Source organism: Sminthopsis crassicaudata, chromosome 1 (assembly GCF_048593235.1).
Source record: "Sminthopsis crassicaudata isolate SCR6 chromosome 1, ASM4859323v1, whole genome shotgun sequence".
In the NCBI taxonomy this organism is placed as follows: Eukaryota; Metazoa; Chordata; class Mammalia; order Dasyuromorphia; family Dasyuridae; genus Sminthopsis; species Sminthopsis crassicaudata.
This window is the reverse complement of record NC_133617.1, coordinates 108686205-108707685: the sequence shown is the minus strand read 5'-3', so window position 1 is coordinate 108707685 and position 21481 is coordinate 108686205. Positions and strand designations below refer to the sequence as shown.

At 33.5% G+C, this 21481-nt stretch overlaps 1 protein-coding gene across 5 annotated transcripts in view; it reads right to left on the bottom strand.

Annotated features, from left to right (window-relative positions):
• TATDN1 (TatD DNase domain containing 1) overlaps positions 1-21481 on the bottom strand; it is a 51414-nt gene that overhangs the window by 6375 nt on the left and 23558 nt on the right. For 4 of the 5 annotated variants that reach the window (XM_074265941.1, XM_074265915.1, XM_074265931.1 and 1 more), the window contains 8 exons: positions 19089-19152; positions 15870-16013; positions 15723-15765; positions 6887-6972; positions 6766-6806; positions 3702-3778; positions 2503-2573; positions 686-812 (listed from right to left, as the gene is read on the bottom strand). In XM_074265941.1, coding sequence (XP_074122042.1) covers positions 686-812; positions 2503-2573; positions 3702-3778; positions 6766-6806; positions 6887-6972; positions 15723-15765; positions 15870-16013; positions 19089-19149 — 650 coding nt within the window. In that variant the 5' untranslated portion in view covers positions 19150-19152. Of the gene's footprint in view, positions 1-685; positions 813-2502; positions 2574-3701; positions 3779-6765; positions 6807-6886; positions 6973-14011; positions 14125-15722; positions 15766-15869; positions 16014-19088; positions 19153-21481 lie in introns of those variants that run through there. The other variant, XM_074265949.1, reaches the window with a different exon arrangement.

Genomic DNA, 21481 nt, shown 5'->3' with positions numbered 1-21481 from the left:
TGACTAATGGCTTATAATTAGTAAGTTGGCAGAAGTGGCACTGGAGCCCAGGTCTTCTACCTCCATATCCAGTGGCCTTTCCACCGCATTACTGGTTATCATTTGTTGGGGGATTCATGACAATCCAAGAATTTCAACTAAAAATTCTTTAATGGCACCTTAAGCCGTAAATATTTATAGAAAATATTATGTAGCATATTAAATTATCTTGGAGGTTCACAACATTTTTTAGTTGCTTTGTGGAATGAAAAATGATGCACCATATAGTATATATCAGCTGATCACTGGAAAAGGTCACATAGTAAGTGACATGATTGCAACTCAACATTTGATTTTCATATGTGCTACATGTTTAAATGAACATAAACATACATATATATGTATAAAGCATATTTTGTAAACTTGTACTACAAATTTGAGTTAATTTTTTCTTTTCCCTCTTTGAATCACTATATTACATTAACCAGAATCCCATGACTTATTAGTTGCTCCTCTTCAAGATCTTTTGAAAATTGAGATGCAAATTTTAAAAAATATGTTACTGTTTGAGCCTAACCATTTTATATAAGAGTTCTAGGTTTATTCTTTATCCAAATGGGTTCTCACTTAAAAATGATAAATTATTAAGTACATATTACTGTCCTATTAATAGCTGAATTTATCCAATACAGGTGATTATACTTACATAATATTACAAGGTTCATTTCTGTCCTTCACACAATTCCCACTTTCCCATTTCTTTTTTGTGGGAAATAAAGTTTTTACATATTTTACTCCTGCATGAGTATTTTTGACTCCACACCAAGGAGCATCTAGTGTGGTATCCAAAAAAAAAAAAAAAAAAAAGATGAAAATGTTAGATTTTGTTTCATTAATTGTTCAACAACTTCATAGTTTAGAAGGTAACCTTGCTTTTGAACATGTACACTTTAAAATAATTACCTTCTACAATAAGCTTAGAAAAGGTAATATTAAAACAATAAAACATTTAATGAGAAAATATATAACTTGGATTATAATAAAAATTAAGAAGCCCAATAAGCACAAAGCACTAAGGGTCTTTGAAATATTGGGGCAATTATCTCTTAGGGGCAATTATCTCTTATCAATAATTTATTAAGAATTATAACTTTTATACTGCTTTAAGGTTTACAAAGCTATATATGTAACTATTTCATTTGATCCTCACAAAAATTCTATGAAGTAGAATTATTTAGGCTGCTATTAATGCTCATTTTACAGAGAGGAAAAGGGCTAAGAGAAGGCAAGAAACTTGTCCAGTGTCACACATTAATTAGCATCTTGAGGCAGTAGTATCTGTACCAAAGGGATTTTCCTAACTCCCATTCAGTGACCTATCCATTATATCAATTGTCTGCTAGGCTTCCTAATTAATATTTGAAAAATCTGTAATTTAGTATTTAAATTCCACCAATGCAAGTATTAATCACGCTATTACACAGATAATTTTTATCAATTTTATGGCTCAACCCGGTGATAAGCCTTTGAACTTCTTTCCACTGTGTCTAGAACTTGTGCTTTACTAACCCAGCCTTGAACCCACAATATTATAATAAGGTTTTAATAGAGAAATCTTAAATAAATAATAATCACTTACATATTATACAAATAACGTTGAAATGTGGTATTCAATACCTGAGCAAAGGAATTTTTTTTAAATCCTCAGGCATGATATCCCCCCCTTGCTATTATATATATATATATATATACACACATATATATGTGTATATATATATGTGTATATATATATATATATTTATATATCTTTAGCTTCTATTCTCATTTGTTGTGGAATTTACTAGCAAGATTTCTGATTAATTCTAACTAATCATTTGGTCTTATCTGCCTTATGACAAAACACTTTGATACTTTAACCTTTCTGTTTTTAGTAAATATTTAAAAATAACATGCTCCATGACAGATGATGCTCTTTTCTTTCACTGAAGAGTACTGCAGAAATTTTTTGATCTGCTGAAACTGCATTCTTGTAATTTTGGTTTTTAATGAAACAAAAAGATTTTATTTTCTTGACTGTAAGCCCAATATAGGTTAAGTTTTTAAAACCACCTTATAATTCATTTTTTAAAGTGCATATGAAAAAAATCCTCAATTACCTGAAAATATGAAATTAGTAGCAGAATAAAGGCATTTAGTTTTTCATATGGGCATGTGGTTTTTAAAAAAAAGGAATATTTACCATGTATGCCTAGGGTTACTATTGGGGTTTGGGGGGTGGTTTATATTGTGATTTCACTGGTTGACCTGAGGTTGGTTCATACAAACTTCATGTATTTAAAGTGGTATCTGGGTCCCAGTCTTCCTGGGTGGAAGTTCTCTTTATTGTGCCATGCTGCTTCAGGAGATATGCTATTCTGTAGTTATATTTTAACAGTAACCTTGGGTATTAAATAATTTTCCTAATTTTTTCTTTAAGTCTTAATATTAAAAGCAATAGAAGTCAGAATCAAAATGCCAACTTACCAGTCTCTATCATTAATTTTTCACCAGGTATTGACTTTAACACTTCTAGGTTGGCCTCAGTTTTCAGTGAGCTAAAAAATATTTTTTAAAATTTATGTAAAGTTCAATAAAGAAAGGATTATTTGTAATTGGGAATGATATTCATTCCCAAAGTAGTATAAATCCCCTTTCATTACAGGTTGCAGTTGCCAGTACTATTCATATCTTTTTTCCCTACTTTAGCATCACAAGAGGCAATCGGTAAAACCTAAAATCTAAACAAAAATCTAAACTAAGAACCTTCAACACTTAGGAGAAAGATAGGAGTCTAATTTTTACAATGTAACTTGAGGTGTTCAGTCGTTTTTCACTTATGTCTGATTCTCATCCTCTCTTGGATTTTCTTGGCAAAGATGGTGGAGTGGTTGGCCATTTCCTTCTCCAGATCATTTTACAGATGAAGAAACTGAGGCAAATAGGATTAAGGCTCTTGCCCAGGCTGTCACACAGCTAGTAAGTGTCTGAAGTCACATCTGAACTAGCTCAGAAAGATGTTTTCTTTATTCCAAGCCCAGTGCTCTATTCACCTACTTGTCCTTATTTACAGTGTAATTAAAGCTAGTTAAATCTTTTTGAACAACTTATAATCTGCTTGTTTAACTCTTTTATGGGCCAGGTAGTTGTATGTTTTCCATAGTCCCAGACTATAAGTACACTCCTGGCCTCAAATAACCATTTGGCAGAAGATGTTAGTCACAAGGGGAATTAAAGGGTCAAATGTCCTGGGAACAAGACTGAACCACACAACTAAGCATCAGAAGTGGAACTGAAGCCTAAGTTTTAGGATTAAAGATTTAGATCTCAGAGTCATCTTAGTGGCAGTCTAGTCCAATAGCCTACATCTGACAGATGATAAAAAGAGACCCAGAGAGATTGAAACTATTTTTTGTTCAAATGACACAAATGGGGGAATAGCTGTGTTTTGATTATAAATCACATGTTCTTTTCTGACTCCAAGTAGAACACTTTACTTACTCATTAATAAATACATCATAATGAATGACTTTAAGCCAAAGGATACCTCAAATCAACTGAATTAAAAATAAAACTTTCAAAAATTGAACATGCATACATTTATAATTTATCACTGAATAGCTTACTTTAAAACGATTTATGGAATCTTAGTATAAATTATTTTAAAAGCTTAATCCTAAACTTACCAACCATTAATCCCTATGTAAAGATTCATGTCAATCAATGCAGCTGCTTCTTCCTTTGTGCCATCAAATGAATGTACCTAAAATCAAAATTTGCATATATGAAAATACTGGTTTCTTTCAATTTCTTAAAAACAAAATTTTACAAAAGAAATATGAATATACACTTAATAGTATTACAAGTTGCTTCAACATGATTTTTTTTAAAAAACCAAAATAGAACTTTTAGAATTCCACGAACCTTAAATTCGAAGAGGGAGTCATTCAACAAGTGTTAATGTATTGCTTACTCTATATGTGCCAAGCAATATACTAGGTATTAGGAATACAAATTTGTATACACAGAAAATACATACACATGTACACATGCACACATATATTGTGCATGTAGTGTATAATGAGAATTAAATACAAACTATAAACAGAGTGGTTTTCATGGAGAAAGCACTGGTAATTCAGAGAAATCAAGCAGATTCCTGTAGCAGGTGGTACTGACTGAGCTTTAAGGAAGCTAGGGATTCTTGAGGCAGAGGTGAGGAGGCAGCTCATTCCAGATCATGCAAAGGCATGAGGTGGGGATAGATTGTCAACCAACAGCAAACAGGTCAATGTGGTAGGAGCCAAAATATGGAAGTCTTTTAAAAAACCAATAGAACAGAGAGAGAAAAAGAGGTCAGATCCCAGGAAATAAATCACTGTGCGGTGGTGCAGTTCTAAACAGCTCCCAAACTATCTCCAAGGAGATATGAACAAGACACTTAAAGGAGAACAAATATAAAGAATCAGATTAAGGTCTTTAAAGATCTACCTCAACCCCTCACTTAACAGTTGATAAGGTAACTGAGGCTCTGCCCTAGATAATGTGTGGCTCTACCTGGAGCTGTAAAAGTATCTTCTACCTTCTGATGTTTGAAATTGAGGCTAAGAGCTAGCACAGGTGATGCAAACATGGATCAAACATTTATATGAAGCTTTAACGTTTGTAAAGCACTTCACATAGCAGCTTATTTGATCTTTACATTAACCATAAAAAAGTGCTGTTATTACCCCGATTGGAGATGTGAAACTTAGACTGCAAAAGGTTAAATGACTTGCCAGCAAGCTAAATGTTGAAGCAAGATCAGAACTTAAGTATTCCTGACTTCAAGTCAAACAGTCTGTAATATTCCTGTGTTACCTTGCTGAATCAGTAGTGTGACCAACAATATACCCCATAGTTCTTGAGAATAGATCTGTTAAATCTTAGTAAATTTCTCAACTCAATCACACTTGATCACTGACTAGGTCTATCACTTGGATACTATTGTATGAATAAAGTTGATATATAACTTAAATTTTTTATTTTTTACTACTAAACTGGTTTTATCACTTATCAAATCAAAACTTTGTGTTGCCCAAATTGTTTCTAATATACCACTAGCTGAAAGAAAACTCCCCCAAACCCATCTCTGCTAGAGGCACCCACAAAAGCAAGAGAACAACAGGGTCCATCCAATCTGTGTGGCTTGTTAGCCAAATCAAGGCTAGATTGGAGAAAAGTGACATCAGAACCAGGGTGACCAATTAGAAGACAACAAAATAACCTCTGTGGAAAAGGATGGGGAAGATGCAAGAGGTAGTATCAAAGTAAGATTTGGTGGCTAGAGGGGGTAGGTAGGGGATAAAGCATTCTTAAATCAAGCATTAAAGGGGATTGGGAAAGGCTTTTGTACAAGCTGGGACTTCAAGGCCGGACAGAGGGGAAGATGGAGAGCATTCCAGGCATGGGGGACAGTCAGTGAGAACGCCTTTGGTTGGGAGGTGTGGAATCTCTCACTTGAGGAATGAGTAGGGAGGCAGTGTCACTGAAAGAGCAAATAATGTAAAACTGAAATAAATGGACCTTAGAGAGGGTAGGGACATGCCTGAGTGAGGTAGTAAGCACAACCAGGGTGGAGATCAAACTCCCTAATTCCTAATGGAGTGCTCTTTCTAATATATTGACATGCCAAAGCATGATTAATGATTTAAACCTATTCCCTCTTGAGCTGTAAGTGAAATAAATATGTAATTTGATGTAACTACTAATTATCTGAATAAACATGTAAGAAAAGCAAGAGGCACTGAGTTAATGCTTATGCAATTCAGTTAGCACAGAAGTGGTATAGTCACAGTCTATGTATACTTGCTATTTATGATTCATCAGTGCTCAAAAATTAGAAGTTCTCTGGTTGCAGCTGGTGGCACAGTGGCTACAACACTTGCCTTGCAGTCGCAAAAACTTGAATTTAAATCTGCCCTTAGACATTTCCTTGCTATAAGCCTCTGTAAAAATAATTTAATTTCTGTCTGCTTCAGGAGACATCTGTAAAATAAGGATGATAATAGTTTCTACCTCCCAAGCTTGTTGTAAAGATCAAATGAAAAGCTTTGCAAACTTAAAACAAGAATAGAAATGCCCAGCTAGTATTAAAATGTTACTATCAGAGTGTGAAAAGTGAATTTGGTCAAGAGAGAAAGTGAGATTGCCTATTAGAATGGTAAGTACTAAGCAACTTCAAGTCCAATACTAAAATTCAAGTCTAATAATTTAAGTAAACTGGTTTTCATAATAAAACATGATGCTTATAGTAATATTAAGAAGATAGCCCAGTGGAAAGCCTGATGAACCTGGAGTTAGGGGATCTTGACTACTTGCCCAGGGGGCCATCAACAAATCACATAATTTTAAAGAATTCCAGTTTCCTCAACTATAATATGTGGATAAGGACTATAAGCACTTACCATACATAGTTGTTACAAAAGTACTTTGTAAATATGTAAATGAGTTGTCATATTCATGAAAAGATGAGAAAAACAAAAGCAGACAGTTTTAAAACATTATAAAGACCTCATTGAATTTTTAGCCAAACAAGAAAATTTCAATTTTATATTCTATAGTCATAAATTAATGACATATGGTAGACTAGGTTTATGTGTTTTTACTAGTTTTGAACTAGTCTAGGATTTCCACAATTTGCAAAGGCCTTCAAATAAAGGAGGAACATACTTAACCAACTGCATCACATATTAAAATAATTTTTCTTACCACTCCTCCCACACATCTGTCTCTATTTTTCTTCATTAAGTCTGTGAATTAAAACAACAAAAGACTGTAATAAGACAATTTCTGCAATGTTTCTTAATTATGTTTTAAACTATTGACTTACCCAAAAATTCAGTGTGTGAGTTTCTACAATGAAGAAACATGGGTAGCTTTGTTTGTTCTGACAATTCAAACTGTTTTTCAAAGTACCTGTATGATGGAAAACCAGAATTTCTACATTTAAATTCTTATTTAGTTTGACAGAACTATTTCTTAAAAGCTTAATGGTTTCTTAAAAAATCAAATTTTATTTTCCCACCAATTTTTTCTCCTTGAATTTGTGGATCACAAATGCTGTTTGAAAGTTCAAAATACCATGCACACAGCATAGGATCTTTTAGATCACAGAGTCTAGGGAGATCAAAGCCTCCCTGCCTAAAAGAACTAGAAGTTTAATGGAAGTCTTCAGATTCTAAGTGTATTGGGCAGAAATGTAGTATTATAAATGTAGAAAATGCTATGTCTTAAAAATAAATACTTCCTTGAGCCATTGGTATTTTTCTATTTAAGATATATATATATATATATGCATATATATATATATATATATAGATAGATAGATAGATAGATTACATACATAATATATATCTATATATATATATGTGAAAACCCCTGACTTAGAAGATGACCTTTGAAAATTAACATCTCTAAACATTTATCACCATACTCTCTCCAAATTTAAGCAGATGGATAGTTTGCCCATGGGCCCAGGCTCAAATGGTTTTCTAGCTTGATGAAAGAGCTTTCTAGAACCTTTATTCTACTAGTAAAATCTTTGAAAATTCAGGATTGCTGTATGTCACAATGAGATATCAAAATAGGATTTTATTGAAGGTAAATATCAGTACCAAAAAATAACCAAACCAAAGTTTGAAGAAAGCAGAAATGGCCGCCAAATAAGCGATTTTACTGAATTCTTAATTAATGCCCAAAAAGGAACATATCCAATCAATGTTGATTCCTTGGAGCATCTCATGGTAAGGTATGTATGATTCTAGTCACTCTCTTTATTATATTTTGCAACAGCATCAAAGAAGCCTGCTATTGTTGTGGTGGTTGCTTACTTTTTCTGAAAGAGGACCATGACTTTAAAAAGGTAGTGAATTGGATTTAAATGAAACAGGGCTGTATAAAGTCACAAGCCTCTTTCTTCCAGAGCTATCTAGGTCCTACAGCAAGACATAGAGATGGCCCCACATGTAGTGGGAGACTTTGGCCATAGTAAGCATAGGTCTTTCCTACATCTCAGTTTGTCTGATGCAATGCCTATTCAATGCCTTAAGCTAGGTTTAAAAAAAAGGGGGGGAGTGGGAAGCAATCTTGGAAGGAAAGACCCTTGAGAGTTTCTGGCTAAAACAGAAATAACTACTAGTGACACTCACTCTGAGTTGATCAATGACCAAATAATAACCAAATGAGGCTTGAACTAGGACCTAAAGAGTGTACAAAATCTTTTGCTACTTATTTTCAGGGTTTCACAATCCTTAGGAAATATTTCCTTATATTCAAGCTAAATCATTTCTTCTATATTAAGCCTTTTCTACTCTCTTGTGGAGCAAAGAGGAAATATTTCAAGTGTTCTTGACTGTTGAACAGGTATTCCCCAATCAATACAGACTATAACTCCTCTATAAGTTGACAAATGGTCTTTTAAAATTGCCATAGCAAAAAGATACATGCCACAGCAAACTTTGATTGACCATAGCTCTACATAAGACATATAGTCTATTGTTGAATCCATACCTGAAGTCTTAAGACAAGAATTTGTTGTAATCTATTTTTGTATCCCCAGAGCTAACCAGGGAACTTTGCAAACCAAAGATGCTTAATAAATGTATGCTAACTTGAATAGGAAGTATATACTGAGATATTGCACTGCACTGGAACAATGACCCTAAAGTCATTCATGTCCCAATATGAAACAGTGGAGGTCTTAATGGAGGTTTGTTTAAAAAACACTAAAACTAAATGTTTTAAAACATAGTTATTCCCACATAATGGCCAAGACTCCTCACTATATCCGTTTCTTTTTTCTTTTTAATTACTTAATTTAAAACAAATTTAAAAAGGGAAAAATTGTCATTTGCACAAGCAGAAGATTTTTCTTATTAAGAAAAGTAAGTTTTCATATCAAGAAAGCCTATATTGTAAATACTACACATTGTGTTCAGAGCTGTCCATCTTTTTTTTTTTTTTTTTTTTGCTTCTTTGTAGGTTTTCTTATGTTCTCTGTGCATTTTTCCTTTATTCTTTCCCCCCCTCTTTTCTACCCCTTCATCCTGACTATGTTTGCTTCTTGGCAAAACCTGGAAAAACTTGCAGTCTCACCTAGGATCCCTCCACACCACAATGAAACCGGAATATGATGTTAGTAAGAGATAAAAAAATACCATCTTTTTATACTTAACAATCCACCTCCCTCCACATATTTGAAAGGCTAAATCTTCTCCAGAAAATAAACTTCCTATTTAAAGCAGCATAATATTTTAAAATTCATATGTGACCTTTTAAAATCTATGCTGCAGGACCAGAATAAGCAAATTTTTCATTCATGTTAAAAGTTGATACTGCAGTCAACTATGATTTCATCAATCAGATGCTTCTCCTTCCCCAAAGATACTTCAATTTCCTCTCTCAGAGCAATAGTAGACACCAGTGAAGGGGATATTGAGAGTCCAAACATCCAATGAGCATTTTATCCCATGGTGTTTTATGAATTTAGCTAAGTTGATCCTCAGAAAAGTCATACAACCAGTCCCGAGGCTACCTGACTGAAGCTTTCACAGTGTCTGAGGTTATGGAACACCCTCACCTTTTTGGTGCTGCTTTTATGTGGAGTTACTTATGTTCTCAATCTTCTCTGTGTAACCATTTAACCTCTTTTCACTCCCATGCCTAAAACAGGGGTTTTATGGTTCTGTTCTCTTTATTCTCTCATACATGTTACCCATATCTAGATCTCTGTATTCAACTTTTCCCAGTATTGCCTCCAGTCCTCTATTTATAGAGCTTGAGTATATTCTAGACTTTTAAATTCACAAAGAGTTTTATAAAAGTTTTCTCATTTGATCCTCACAATCCTGAATAATTAGTACTGCTAGCACCTCAAATTTAACATAATCCTTTGTCTAGAACTGAACTCATCAACTTTCCACATTAATACCTGCTCATTTCTCTAACTCAATTCAGTTTAACACACATTTACCAAGTACCCTTACAATGTGCAAGGCTCTATGCTAGGTGCTAGGGACAAACAGAAAAGCAAACAGTCCCTATCTTTGCAGAGTTTACATTTAACTGAGGGGATACCTCTTGGACACAGATAAATGTAAAGTTATTTCATTATGGGATAATTAATGATTGGGCAGACCACATGTGGAAGGGAGCACAGCTTTTTGTCTCTTAATTTTACCTATCTCTTTAGATATTATTTTTCTCTAACTAACATCTTGAAGGCATAATGCCACAGGAGATAAAAAGTACTGACTTGGAGTAAGGAAGTCCTAGATTCAAATTTCACTTTTGATACGTAGCTTCATCAGCTTGGGCAAGTCATAGAATCATATAATGAGAGTTGGAAGGGCCCTTAGTGACCATTTTTTTAAACCTATCCATAAATAAAATTCCCAATATAACACCAAATAAGTTGTCATAATAGTCTCTATTTGAAGATGTCCAAGGATGGCTATCTTCCCTGAAAACTCTTTGTTTATTGGTAGGAAAATTTCCCTTGTACCAAGCCTAAATTTGTTTCTTGGCAGCTTTCATACAATTGCTCCTGTTTAAAAGGAATATGTATGGAGCCCCACCTTCTATCACTAGATAGTCCTTCAAATTCATGATGACTCTAGGCTTAACATGCCCAGTCTCTTCAAACTGATCCTTAAGGTGATTCACTCTACTGAATGCTCTCCTCCAAACAATCTCCAGCTCATCAATTTCTTAAACTATGGTGCCCAAAACTGAATATAGTATTCCAGGTGAGGTTGAAAAGGGTAGAATTCAAATAGGGTTATCTCATTTCCTCAACATACTACACACATACACCCCCTGTATTTCTGGAAGTTGTGTCTTTCTTGATGCAGCTCAAGATGGCATCAGTTTCTCTGACTACCATATCACTTCTGCGGAGCTACAATTCCCCCCTACACACACAAATATTTATTCATGCATTTATTTGTTTATTTTTGGCATAAAACTTTACATTTGTTCCTACTGGATTTTATTTTATTACATACAACACAAGGTTTTGGCCTGTTTAAAGTTTTTTTTTGTCAGATAACTATCATGTAATCGTAGTGTGTTAGCTATCTCTCTCTCCTAGCTTTAGATCATCTGCAAATTTGATGAAGATGCCATCTATACCTTTATCCAAATCAATGATAAAAATGTTAAGCAGCAGAGAGACATGCAGGAATTCCTAGGTACTCACTCCATTGGAGTGAGAGCTATAGATATGTTGACGTTAAACCATTAACAAACACTCTCTGAGTCCACCAATCCAACCAATTTGGTATCCACCTCACTGTATTATCATATATCTACATCTCTTCATTTTCTCAGAATAAGTCCAATATGAGATAATTTCTGAAATACTTTATTAAAATATAGGTAAATTATATCTATAACATTTCCCTCAACTAGTTCAGTAATCAGTTAAAAAAAATTGGAAATGAGATTACTCTAATATCATTCTTGATAAAACCAAGTTGGCTCTTTGTAATCATGGTTTTTCTTATTACACAATGTTTGTTAACTATTTCTTTTAATGATCTGATATTCTAGAATTTTCCCAAGAATTAAAGTCAAGCTCACAAAACCAGTAGTCTGTTCTCCTCCCTCTTTAGAAAATTGGGACATTTGCCCTTTTCTAGTTTTCTCTGGCATTACACGATTTAAAAAATATGCAAAGTGGCTTAGCAGATTTTTATACTAATCCTTTTAAGTTACTGAGAATGTAATTGATTAATCAGGGCCTTTTAACATCTATGGACTTCAGGCAATAGGACTTTTCTGCTAAGCTAAAGATGGTTGAGATCTGTTCCCTTACAGGGAGCTCTTCACAAACCCTTGGTTTATTACATTATTGCTCAGTCTTTAGTTGCAGGACTGTTGTAAGGCTTGGATCAAGTAATATGTGTAAAATGCCTTACCTTATCACACTTTTAAAACATACCAAACTTTAAAGAACTATAGGAATGTCAGCTATTGCCTATCAGTAACCCAGCTTCCTTACCCGACTTTCTTCTTTCACACTACATATCTCCTATCATCTAGATTATTTTTTTTTTTTACAGCCTCACAATTGTTCTCCTGCTCCTAGATGATCCTTCTCCATACTGCTAAACAAATATTCTTCCTTTATGATCATGTTAATCCATTTCAAAAAACTTCTAGGGCTCTCTCTCCCACTACCTTCCAAATAGTGTAAAAATTCCTACTTCACCATTTCAAGACCCTTCAAACCTGGTTTCACTTAACCTGCCCAGCTTTATCTCATTTTATTTCCTTCACATAATCTATATTCCAGCCAAACAAAGCTATTTGCCATTGATTTTCCCTTTCCCCTCTTCTCCTACATAGTAAGTTTCAATCTTTTTGTCCTCTCACCAATCTCAAAGGCAGTTATTTTTCCAATGGCCAACTTAGATATTATCTCCTCCATGAGTACTTTTGTGATATAACCATGTGTAAATGACTTCATCTTCCTTAAATCTCCCAAGATACTTTATCTGGATCTACCTCTTATTACATGGTTATTTCTGTCCTCATACAAAAATACCACCCCTTTATGATAATCTCCTTAAAGGCCTGTGTTGTATCTACTATGACCTGGCACTCCTGCATGGGGCACTGGACTTTAGATTGGTAAATGATTACCATAACTGGCCAAGACTAAGTCCAATATACTCTGCTGCTAATCTTGGCCTTCTTTATGCCATGCTATCATGTCTATTAAATCTATTCCCCTCCCATAAATAATCACAGTAATTCCATCCATATAACTATTTCTGGAAAGAACATGTCATTCTAATTCTCTATTCACCATCCCCCTGATATTCATGACAGTAACGCTCTTCCTTGGCCACTGCTTCTATCTGTACTTTCTATTAGAATGTAAGCTCCTTGAGCTTTTCTGTACTTGTATCTTTAGTGTGGCTGGTATACAGTATACAGTAAATGCTTAATAACTGTACTCATTCATTCACATATTTTTATATACCCAACACCTAGCATGGCAAAAAATAGAAGTTTAATAAATATTTGTTAAATTAAACTGGAAGGATCTGCCAGATACTGTGCTGTATTGGCACAGACTTCAAGAATGCAGGGTCACTGCCAGGCCAGGATAAAACAGTGGAGTAGGACTTAGTGAAATTTTGTTAATAAAGCATTAAACCCAAATATAGGCAATTTTACAATATTGTTATCCCCTCATTAGGCCAAAAATTCCAACTATAACTTCATCTCAATAATGAATTTGCTAGTAATTACCTGTATTTTAGACCTCTTATAGATCTGCCATCTTCTTACCAATTTAATAGCAAGTATGTACAATTGTGAAGGAAGTTTAGAATATATTCTCTCAGAGGCAATAATTTCCTGCCTTATATTAATTACATCAAAATAGTGATTCTTTTCATCACTCATATATCTAACAAAACCTTTGAAAGATAAAGTTTGGTGCAGATAATGAGTAACTGAGGAAAGAACTCTGCTAAGCTTCCATGCCTTCCATCTGTTGTTACTAAACTATAGAAAAAAATTCATGGGAACAACCTGAATATTATATATACTAGATGTATTCATTCTTTCATATAATCATATAGGAAATGACCTTCATTGATCACAAACTATATCATTAGAAGTGGGCCAAAAACAAAATAATTACTGGCTATTAAACTATTGTAACCAGAAACAGTTGCACAATCAAATAGCAGAAATCAGTACCTGATCATGATTGTGCCTTTATTTTGTAGCTTTTATCTGATTTTTAAAATAAGTTGGGTTCAAAAGTTGCTATTTGGTTGGTATTTGCAAGTGATGGCATTCAACATTCCTTCAGCTTTAACACTTTTTTCAGTCAAAGGTGATAAGGCTTTGAAATGTCAGGCTTCAGGGTAGCAGCTATAACTAATTACCTAAAATTTTAAGAGGAATCCAGAAACCTATTGACACACACTGGTACCTTAACACTGGCTGGGAACCATTCTTCCTAAGCTGGCTGCTGGCAGAACGGCATCAATCACTCATCTTCAGTGTCCTCTAAGTCCCCAAAGGAATATTTTGAAATCTTGTCTGCTGTCCAATTTTTTTTCAAAAGACCACAGAATTAACATTTTGAAATACCAATAAAAATGTGCAAAGCAACATTCTTCCACCCAAGTGAATATCTCCCTCAAGGCCAATAATTTCCAAGTAAACAGATCTCACATGTAACTAAAAGTCCCCAAGAGGATTCTGTAAATGAATAAGATTTTAGAACTAGAAGGGGCCTTAAAAACATATGATCCAATTTCTCATTTTACAAGAAGAGGAATCAGGAGTCCTTAGTAGCCAAAGAGGTCCTGGATCATGCTAGTGGCAAGGCCAAGAATAGAAAACATGTTCCTTGACTTCCAATTTCTTATATTCTATGCCAAGCTTCAAAGGGTTGTCACATGGCCCTATTTATAACGAGCTAGTATTCTATCAGCAATATGTATTTTTCTATTTAGATGCTTTCAATAATGGTGCAGACTTTTAAAAAATGTTAAGTGTGCCAACTCATTACATAGATATTTTTTTCCAGATGTAGGATGATTTTTCTAATCATTATCATTAATTAGCATCTAGATATATATCCCTTAGTCTGAACAAAAGTCCAAACAGATGCTACTTGAATAACTAAAGAATAAAGACTTCATGTGCAGCTGTATGAAAAATAAAATATCAACATGACAAATTTGAGGATTGAGGCCATATATAGGTCTTAAAAAAACAATACTCCCTAACCTTTATTTAGATGATATTCGAAGAATGAGGTGTGTTCAGTCCAAGGCTAGGTCGGAATAGAACCTTTCACACAAACATCATTAAACATCATAGAATTATCACGTGTAATTTATTGAATGTTATAATAAAAATATAGATTTGGAAGTGATCTCATCAATCATGTGAGGTGACCCTTGAACCTCTAAAATAAGGATCCTATCACCAATCCAGATAGTATCTTCTTACACTACTTCATCTGTATAATGAAATCATACTTTATTTTGTCCAACCAAACTGGAGTTGTTTTAATTTAAAAGCTACTATCTGAATTAGAAGAGAGAAGTCCAATCTAGGTAATGTGATGGTGACATAAAGCAGGAATTTCAGTTACTAGTTGGGAATGTGGGAAGTCCCTAGATACGAATGATAAGTGAAATAGTCTCCATCTTAACATGACTCATGAGGTGTGCCCTATTTTGTTTCTGTCAATTTCCAAAATAATCTCTTCTGTCCTGTTGGTATAAAATACAGTATGTATTTGATGGCCTAAAGTCCATTTTTGGTATCCCTTTGGTTCCAGTAATTTATTGCCTAAATCCATGTTTAAGTGAGCTATAATTAATAGTTATGAATGGTTTTATTCAATACAATTTTTCTTGTCTATTTAATCACAGCTAGAAAGTTATTATTGTCTTCCATAGCCCTATGAATATTTTTACATATAAGAAAGACTCAAGGATTCGATGAAAAATATAGTAATACAATAGTATCTGTAATAAAATGCTATAATCACATATGAAAAAAGCATGTTTTAGCCTATTGCAAATATAATGACTAAAATCATCTTTTACACAAAGTAACTGTAGTTTGAAATGATAAAAAAGCTTTTAAAATCGCTATTAATTTTAACAAAAATATTTCCTTACTTGAGTTGTGTATCTTTGGGACAAAACTGTAATCTATCAAAATCTATAAAAGATTAAAAAACAATTATAATTAATCAACTGCTTTGCAACAAAAAAAAGTCAACATTGTAGAACAAAGTCATGCTGACCTGCCCTAATAATACTTACCCAATCCACATTCTCCTATTGCTACAACTTTTCCTTTATTATTTTCAGCAAGATTTAGTAGCTCAGTTAAATAAAGGTCAGGATTATTCTTTTCAAATTCTCCACAGCGGGTAGGATGACATCCAACTGTGCTGTAAAACATATCTAGTGCAAAATAACATAATGGATTTATTTTTAAACTGTACTCATTTCTTCATAAATGCTCTGTATGCTTTTATATTTATAACCAAAACACAAAAATGTTACATTACTTATTCTAAGAAAACTAGAAATAAAAGGAATGAAAAAAAAAGAAGAGAAAAAAAAGAGTCCCCTCTCTCACTGAAAGTCAGGACCTTCTTCGGAATTTATTTTCTTAAGAGAGTTGCCTAGTACACTGAGAGATCCACTGACTTGCCCAGAATCCCAGCTTCACTCTGCCCACAATAGAGGAATAATTCGAGCCACTATCAGATGTTCAACTACACATTTGTATATAAAATAGGGGAGATCAGAAGTACAAAGAAACACATAGATATAATATAACAAAGAGACCTGGCAATTGCCTCAAAGAAAAACAAAAGAAAACTGACTGCTGGAAAAACGACTGCCTTTATAAAGCAGAGCAATCCCTACTTACTAAAGACCAAGACTTCTTCAAACTCAATTACTTCTGGACACATCAATAAATGAAAACATAGTACATGGTATTCTCAATGATAAATTTGTGTCATCAAGATAAAACTAAATTAGGTTCCATTTCCTCTCTATAAAGTGAAGTATGTAATACATTTAAAAATTATTTCTATCCAAATTAATTTTTTAAGAATTTTAGTGCTTTAAAAGATTTACTTCAGTTATCTGGAGAAATCACCTACACAGGCCAGCTACTTCACTGATCAATGCTAGATACATGAGGCACAGCTTTTCTCAATTACCCCACTGAGTAATTGTTGAGGTTAGGAAGGGTCCCCAAAAGAGTGAAGTATCAGACTAGTATCTCAAAATAATTTGCAGGCTTGAACCAGTATCCAAGTCAAGGGGCAAAGTTTATTTGTAATTGTAATGCCAACAGAATTGGGCTAAAGTCCAGAACATTTAGCAAAAAAACAGAAGCAAGGATACACATTTATCTAGTTCTTCATGTTCATTGATATGCTAATTTTATGGCCCAAAGGTAGAACTAAGGAGTGGTCTTTGGAATTTGGTTATCACTGACCTACAGTAATGTTTGTTGACAGATTGTTAGAACAATAATATTCTTAGGTTGGGGCTAGGAGACCTCAGGGCCACAGATTCCAAAGCCAGAAAACTTTAGATTGTTAAAATAGAAGTCCCTAAGGTCAGGGGACCTTCAAATTATTGCTGTCTCCCCTAGGGACATTATATTACATCATAATGCCTTTTTCATTCCAGATCTTGGAGAACTTTGCTTGTCCCTCTCAAGTATACTGTCCATTATTATAAACCAAACTTTTTTAACCTCTACAATTATTCCAGGGGATTGTTCTGCTGGGGATGTGAGGTTAGGCCAACAAAATGAAAATGCTAACATTCTCCTAGGCTGGAAAGGGCCTGAGGTATGGTTTTGACAACAGACTCTGCAAGCCTGTTTAGTCTAAAGAGGCTCAACCCCTAGTAGGCAGTCACTCAGGAATGGATTCTTTTGCTCTACCACCCTATGAAGTTAAGAAAAATACAAAATAGCTCTCATTGTGTGCGTCTGCAAAGTGCTGCCTCCCTCCTTTTTCCTCTCCCAAAACAGGCAAAGGTGGACATTAGTTTTTCACCCATTTATAAGCAGTAACTCAACTGTTTGTTTGTCTCTAAATATATGACCAACAAGTTGATAAGTACTTGACCTATATCAATACTGATGTTCTCATTATAAACAAAACAGAGAGCTAAGGAGATAGGAATTAAGCTGAAAGTTCAATCACAGATTCTTCTGAAGTAAATTATGTAGTTTACTGAGCTAATTATGTTATGTGTATAAAAGTACAAAAAAAAGTCCAAAAGAAATATTTCATAGGATGTATATCTATTCATTGTGTACTACAATGTTCATGATAAGCATTTCTAAAGAAAACATAATGAAGATGAAGATAATGGCAGTTTGTGTACCAAGATATGTTGCAAAGAAAGAGATTGAAAAAAGATTATAAATGCAGACAGTCAATAAGACTTTCCAAAATAAACTAACATATTCTTTAATAACTGAGCAACTTTACTACAAAGATGGGAAGGGGGAAAACTGTTTGAAAAGATGGTACACAATCAAGCAACAAAAGAGAACCAGAGGTCTGTCGACCCAACAGAAACCTCATGCTTCTACATTAAGAGGAGAACTTCTACATTAAGAAGAGAACTAGGAAGCAAGTAATATGACAGGCTATCCGTTGAAGGAACTGGGGAAATTTAACCCAGAAAGACTCAGGGGAGACATAATAACTTCAAGTATTTGGAGAACTATCATGAAAGACAGATTAGACTTATTTTTTCTGGTTCCAGATAGGAATTATTAGATGGAAGTTCGGAGGCAAATTTAGCTTTAATGTAGAGGAAAACTTTGGTAATTGTTAGATCTGTCCTACAGGGGAGGAGAGGGGAAATCAAAAGGGAATAGAGTACACTCATTGCATATCTACACGCAAAGAGAGGCTGATTACTTGTTGACTATGTCATATAAGGGATTGGTTTTCACAGATGGATTGGATTGAGCTATGGTTGCAGAGGCCCCTTAAAATTCTGAAATTATATTTCTGTGAATATTGCAAGCAGTCATAGCAGAAGAACCAGGAGTAAGGAAGACCTGAGTTTGAAATCTGTCTCAGACCTAGCTTTGTGCCTCTAAGGTAAAGTAAGAGATAGTATATGTGAAATGTTTGGCAAATCTTAAAGCTCTATCTAAATATCTAAATCTAAAAACGAATAAACATTAGTTAGTGTTACTATTATTATTGGACTGGAGAAAAGAGATTGGAAGCATGAAGATCTACTATATCTGTCCCTTCAAAGCCAATGTTACAAAAGGCTTCTATCAATTTGCATGTCTTACATAGTATCAAGTACATTTATTTGTAAAGTTTAATTATTGAGTAATCTTAACAGTTTACCACTAAAATATAGCTCACTTTCTCTTTTCCACCATGTTTTTATGCAGTAATGATATTTTATTATAGTTCTGCCATTTCTCAAAAACTCTTTGGATTTTAGGTAAATGTATATATAGAAGCATACCATTTGTCTTTGCCAAATTCAGGGCATCTTTACTGTCTTGTAGACTTCCACCTGTAATCATAAACTGAAAGAGACAAAAAAAAAAAAAAAAAAAAAAAAAGAATCTGGATTTAGCAGTGAGTCACAGTTAACAAGAAATGATACCTATGCCATATCTTTAAACTTTTGTCTCTGCTTTACTTTATTGGTGCCGTAACAGTCAGTAAAATTCAGGTTGATTAAATCTGTTCAGTATAAATTATGAATCTTGACTATTAATTACTTCCCCAAATAAATTTCATAGGTGCACTGCTGCTTATAGTAGTACCACTATAGTTATAAAAGGTTAGTAAAGGATCAGTTTATCAACTACTATTTGTGACTACTCAAAGAGGAAACAAAGTTAACAATCCAGTAAGGAATTCAATGATAAATAATAAGACTTAAAAGCTAGAATGGAACTTAGAAATAATATAGTCTAATTCTATCATCTGATTCAGAATCTCTTTTTTACTTGTGATTTAACAGTACCATGGAAGAAATACATAGCATTTACTTGAAATAAACAATTATCCCAAGGAGGAAATCAATTAAGAGATCTGAAAGCATTTGCAAAAGAAAAACAGACCAAGATACTATTGTATTAAATTTAACCTAATAATCATATTTAAGTAATATTCATAATTAAGTGATCATATAAAACATATAGCAAATCAAGTAAATGTTTTTCCCTTTCTTTCAGAGTAATATAGCACTAGGCTGGTACTTACCTGTTACACTTCTCACATATTATTTTGTACTAGAGATATTTATATATCATCCTCCTATTGGACTATATAGTCTATGAGAACAAGGGGCTATTTTTTGTTGAATCTTTCTATACCATGCTTCATAGGATATACAAAGAAATGATACCTAAGTATACAGTGTACAATATACTTAGTACAATACTCTGGTGACAATGCTTAATAAATGATGAAATAATTAAAATTAAAGTGTAAATGCATGCACAGATAATGAAAAGCATTTTCAGAAAACCAACTTAAAAGTATATGGTATGAGTCGAAATTAAACTTTCAAAAAACATCTAAAAAGAACCAAGTCTTCAGCAATCTATAGTAGATATAAAAATATAAATAAAATCATGAAAATATTTTATGCTCAACATATATATATATATATATATATATATATATATACACAATCTGAAATGTATATTATGTACATTATTTCCTAGGATTTTTTTTTTATTCAAACCACTGTTTAAACAATAAGTTTTAGAAAAAAAATAATAACAAGATTAAATGGAGATGTTTCTCTCCCCGCCTCCAAATCAGAGAAAATGTATCCTAGGATTATTTTCTTATTGAACTAAATTTGAATTTGGAACTCTGTCCAATGAAACTTCACAAATTTTTAAGCTATAATTCATTAATTGTAATATAAAGTATTTCTAAAATTATAATTTTATGCTTAGTTCATAGATTTAAATTACTGTTACTTAAAATTAAGCCTAGCTTAATTTTACAAATGAGGAATTTTCCAAGGTTTTAAAAGGTAATATATGCAGTCAGTAGCAGAGTCTGGATTAAAAAATACAAATTACATATTCAAAATTTTACATTGGAAGAATGTTTTTGCTACTGTGCTTATAGAGCATAGGGCCCAAAGACCTGGAAGGGGCCTCTGAAGATGATCTATTTCCAGATATTCTAAATCTATTCATTCATCTTGTCCCATGAAGAGTCTGAGACCCAAAGACAATAAACAAATGTCCAAAGTGGGATTTGAACCCAGTTCTTTTGACTTCAGAGTCAGTGTACATTCCACTTTATGTTAAATTATGTATTTTTAAAGTGAGGAACTTGACCAAATGTCTGCTAATACACTGATGAGATGAAGAAACATGAAAAATAAAAATAATTAACATTTAGATAACACTGTAATAGTTACAAAGCACCTTCTTCCTCGGAACACCTTTATTGAATTGACAATACAAGTATTACTACCCCCTTTTTACAGTTAAGGAAAACTGTAGGTTGGAATGACTAATTGATACATGTCCTTGGTTACTCAAATACAAGGTGTTTTAGCCAGAGTTTGGAGTGTAACAGGATTGTGTAAAAAAAAATATAATTTTACAAACAGGTTTAGAAAGCAGGAAATGAAATAATTATTGTACCTGCTATGCTTCTGTCCCTTCTCCTTATTTTTCAGGGAAGAAACAGGAAACAGAATTTTAAAACTTAAAGAGTCACAATTCATTCCTGAAGAAACTGTGTCCCAGAAAAAGCAAATTACTTATCGAGTGTTTTTTGTTGTTTTTTTTTGAGGCTGGGGTTAAATGACTTTGCTCAGGGTCTAGGAAGTGTTAAGTGTCTGAGACCAAATTTGAACTCGGGTCCTCCTGAATT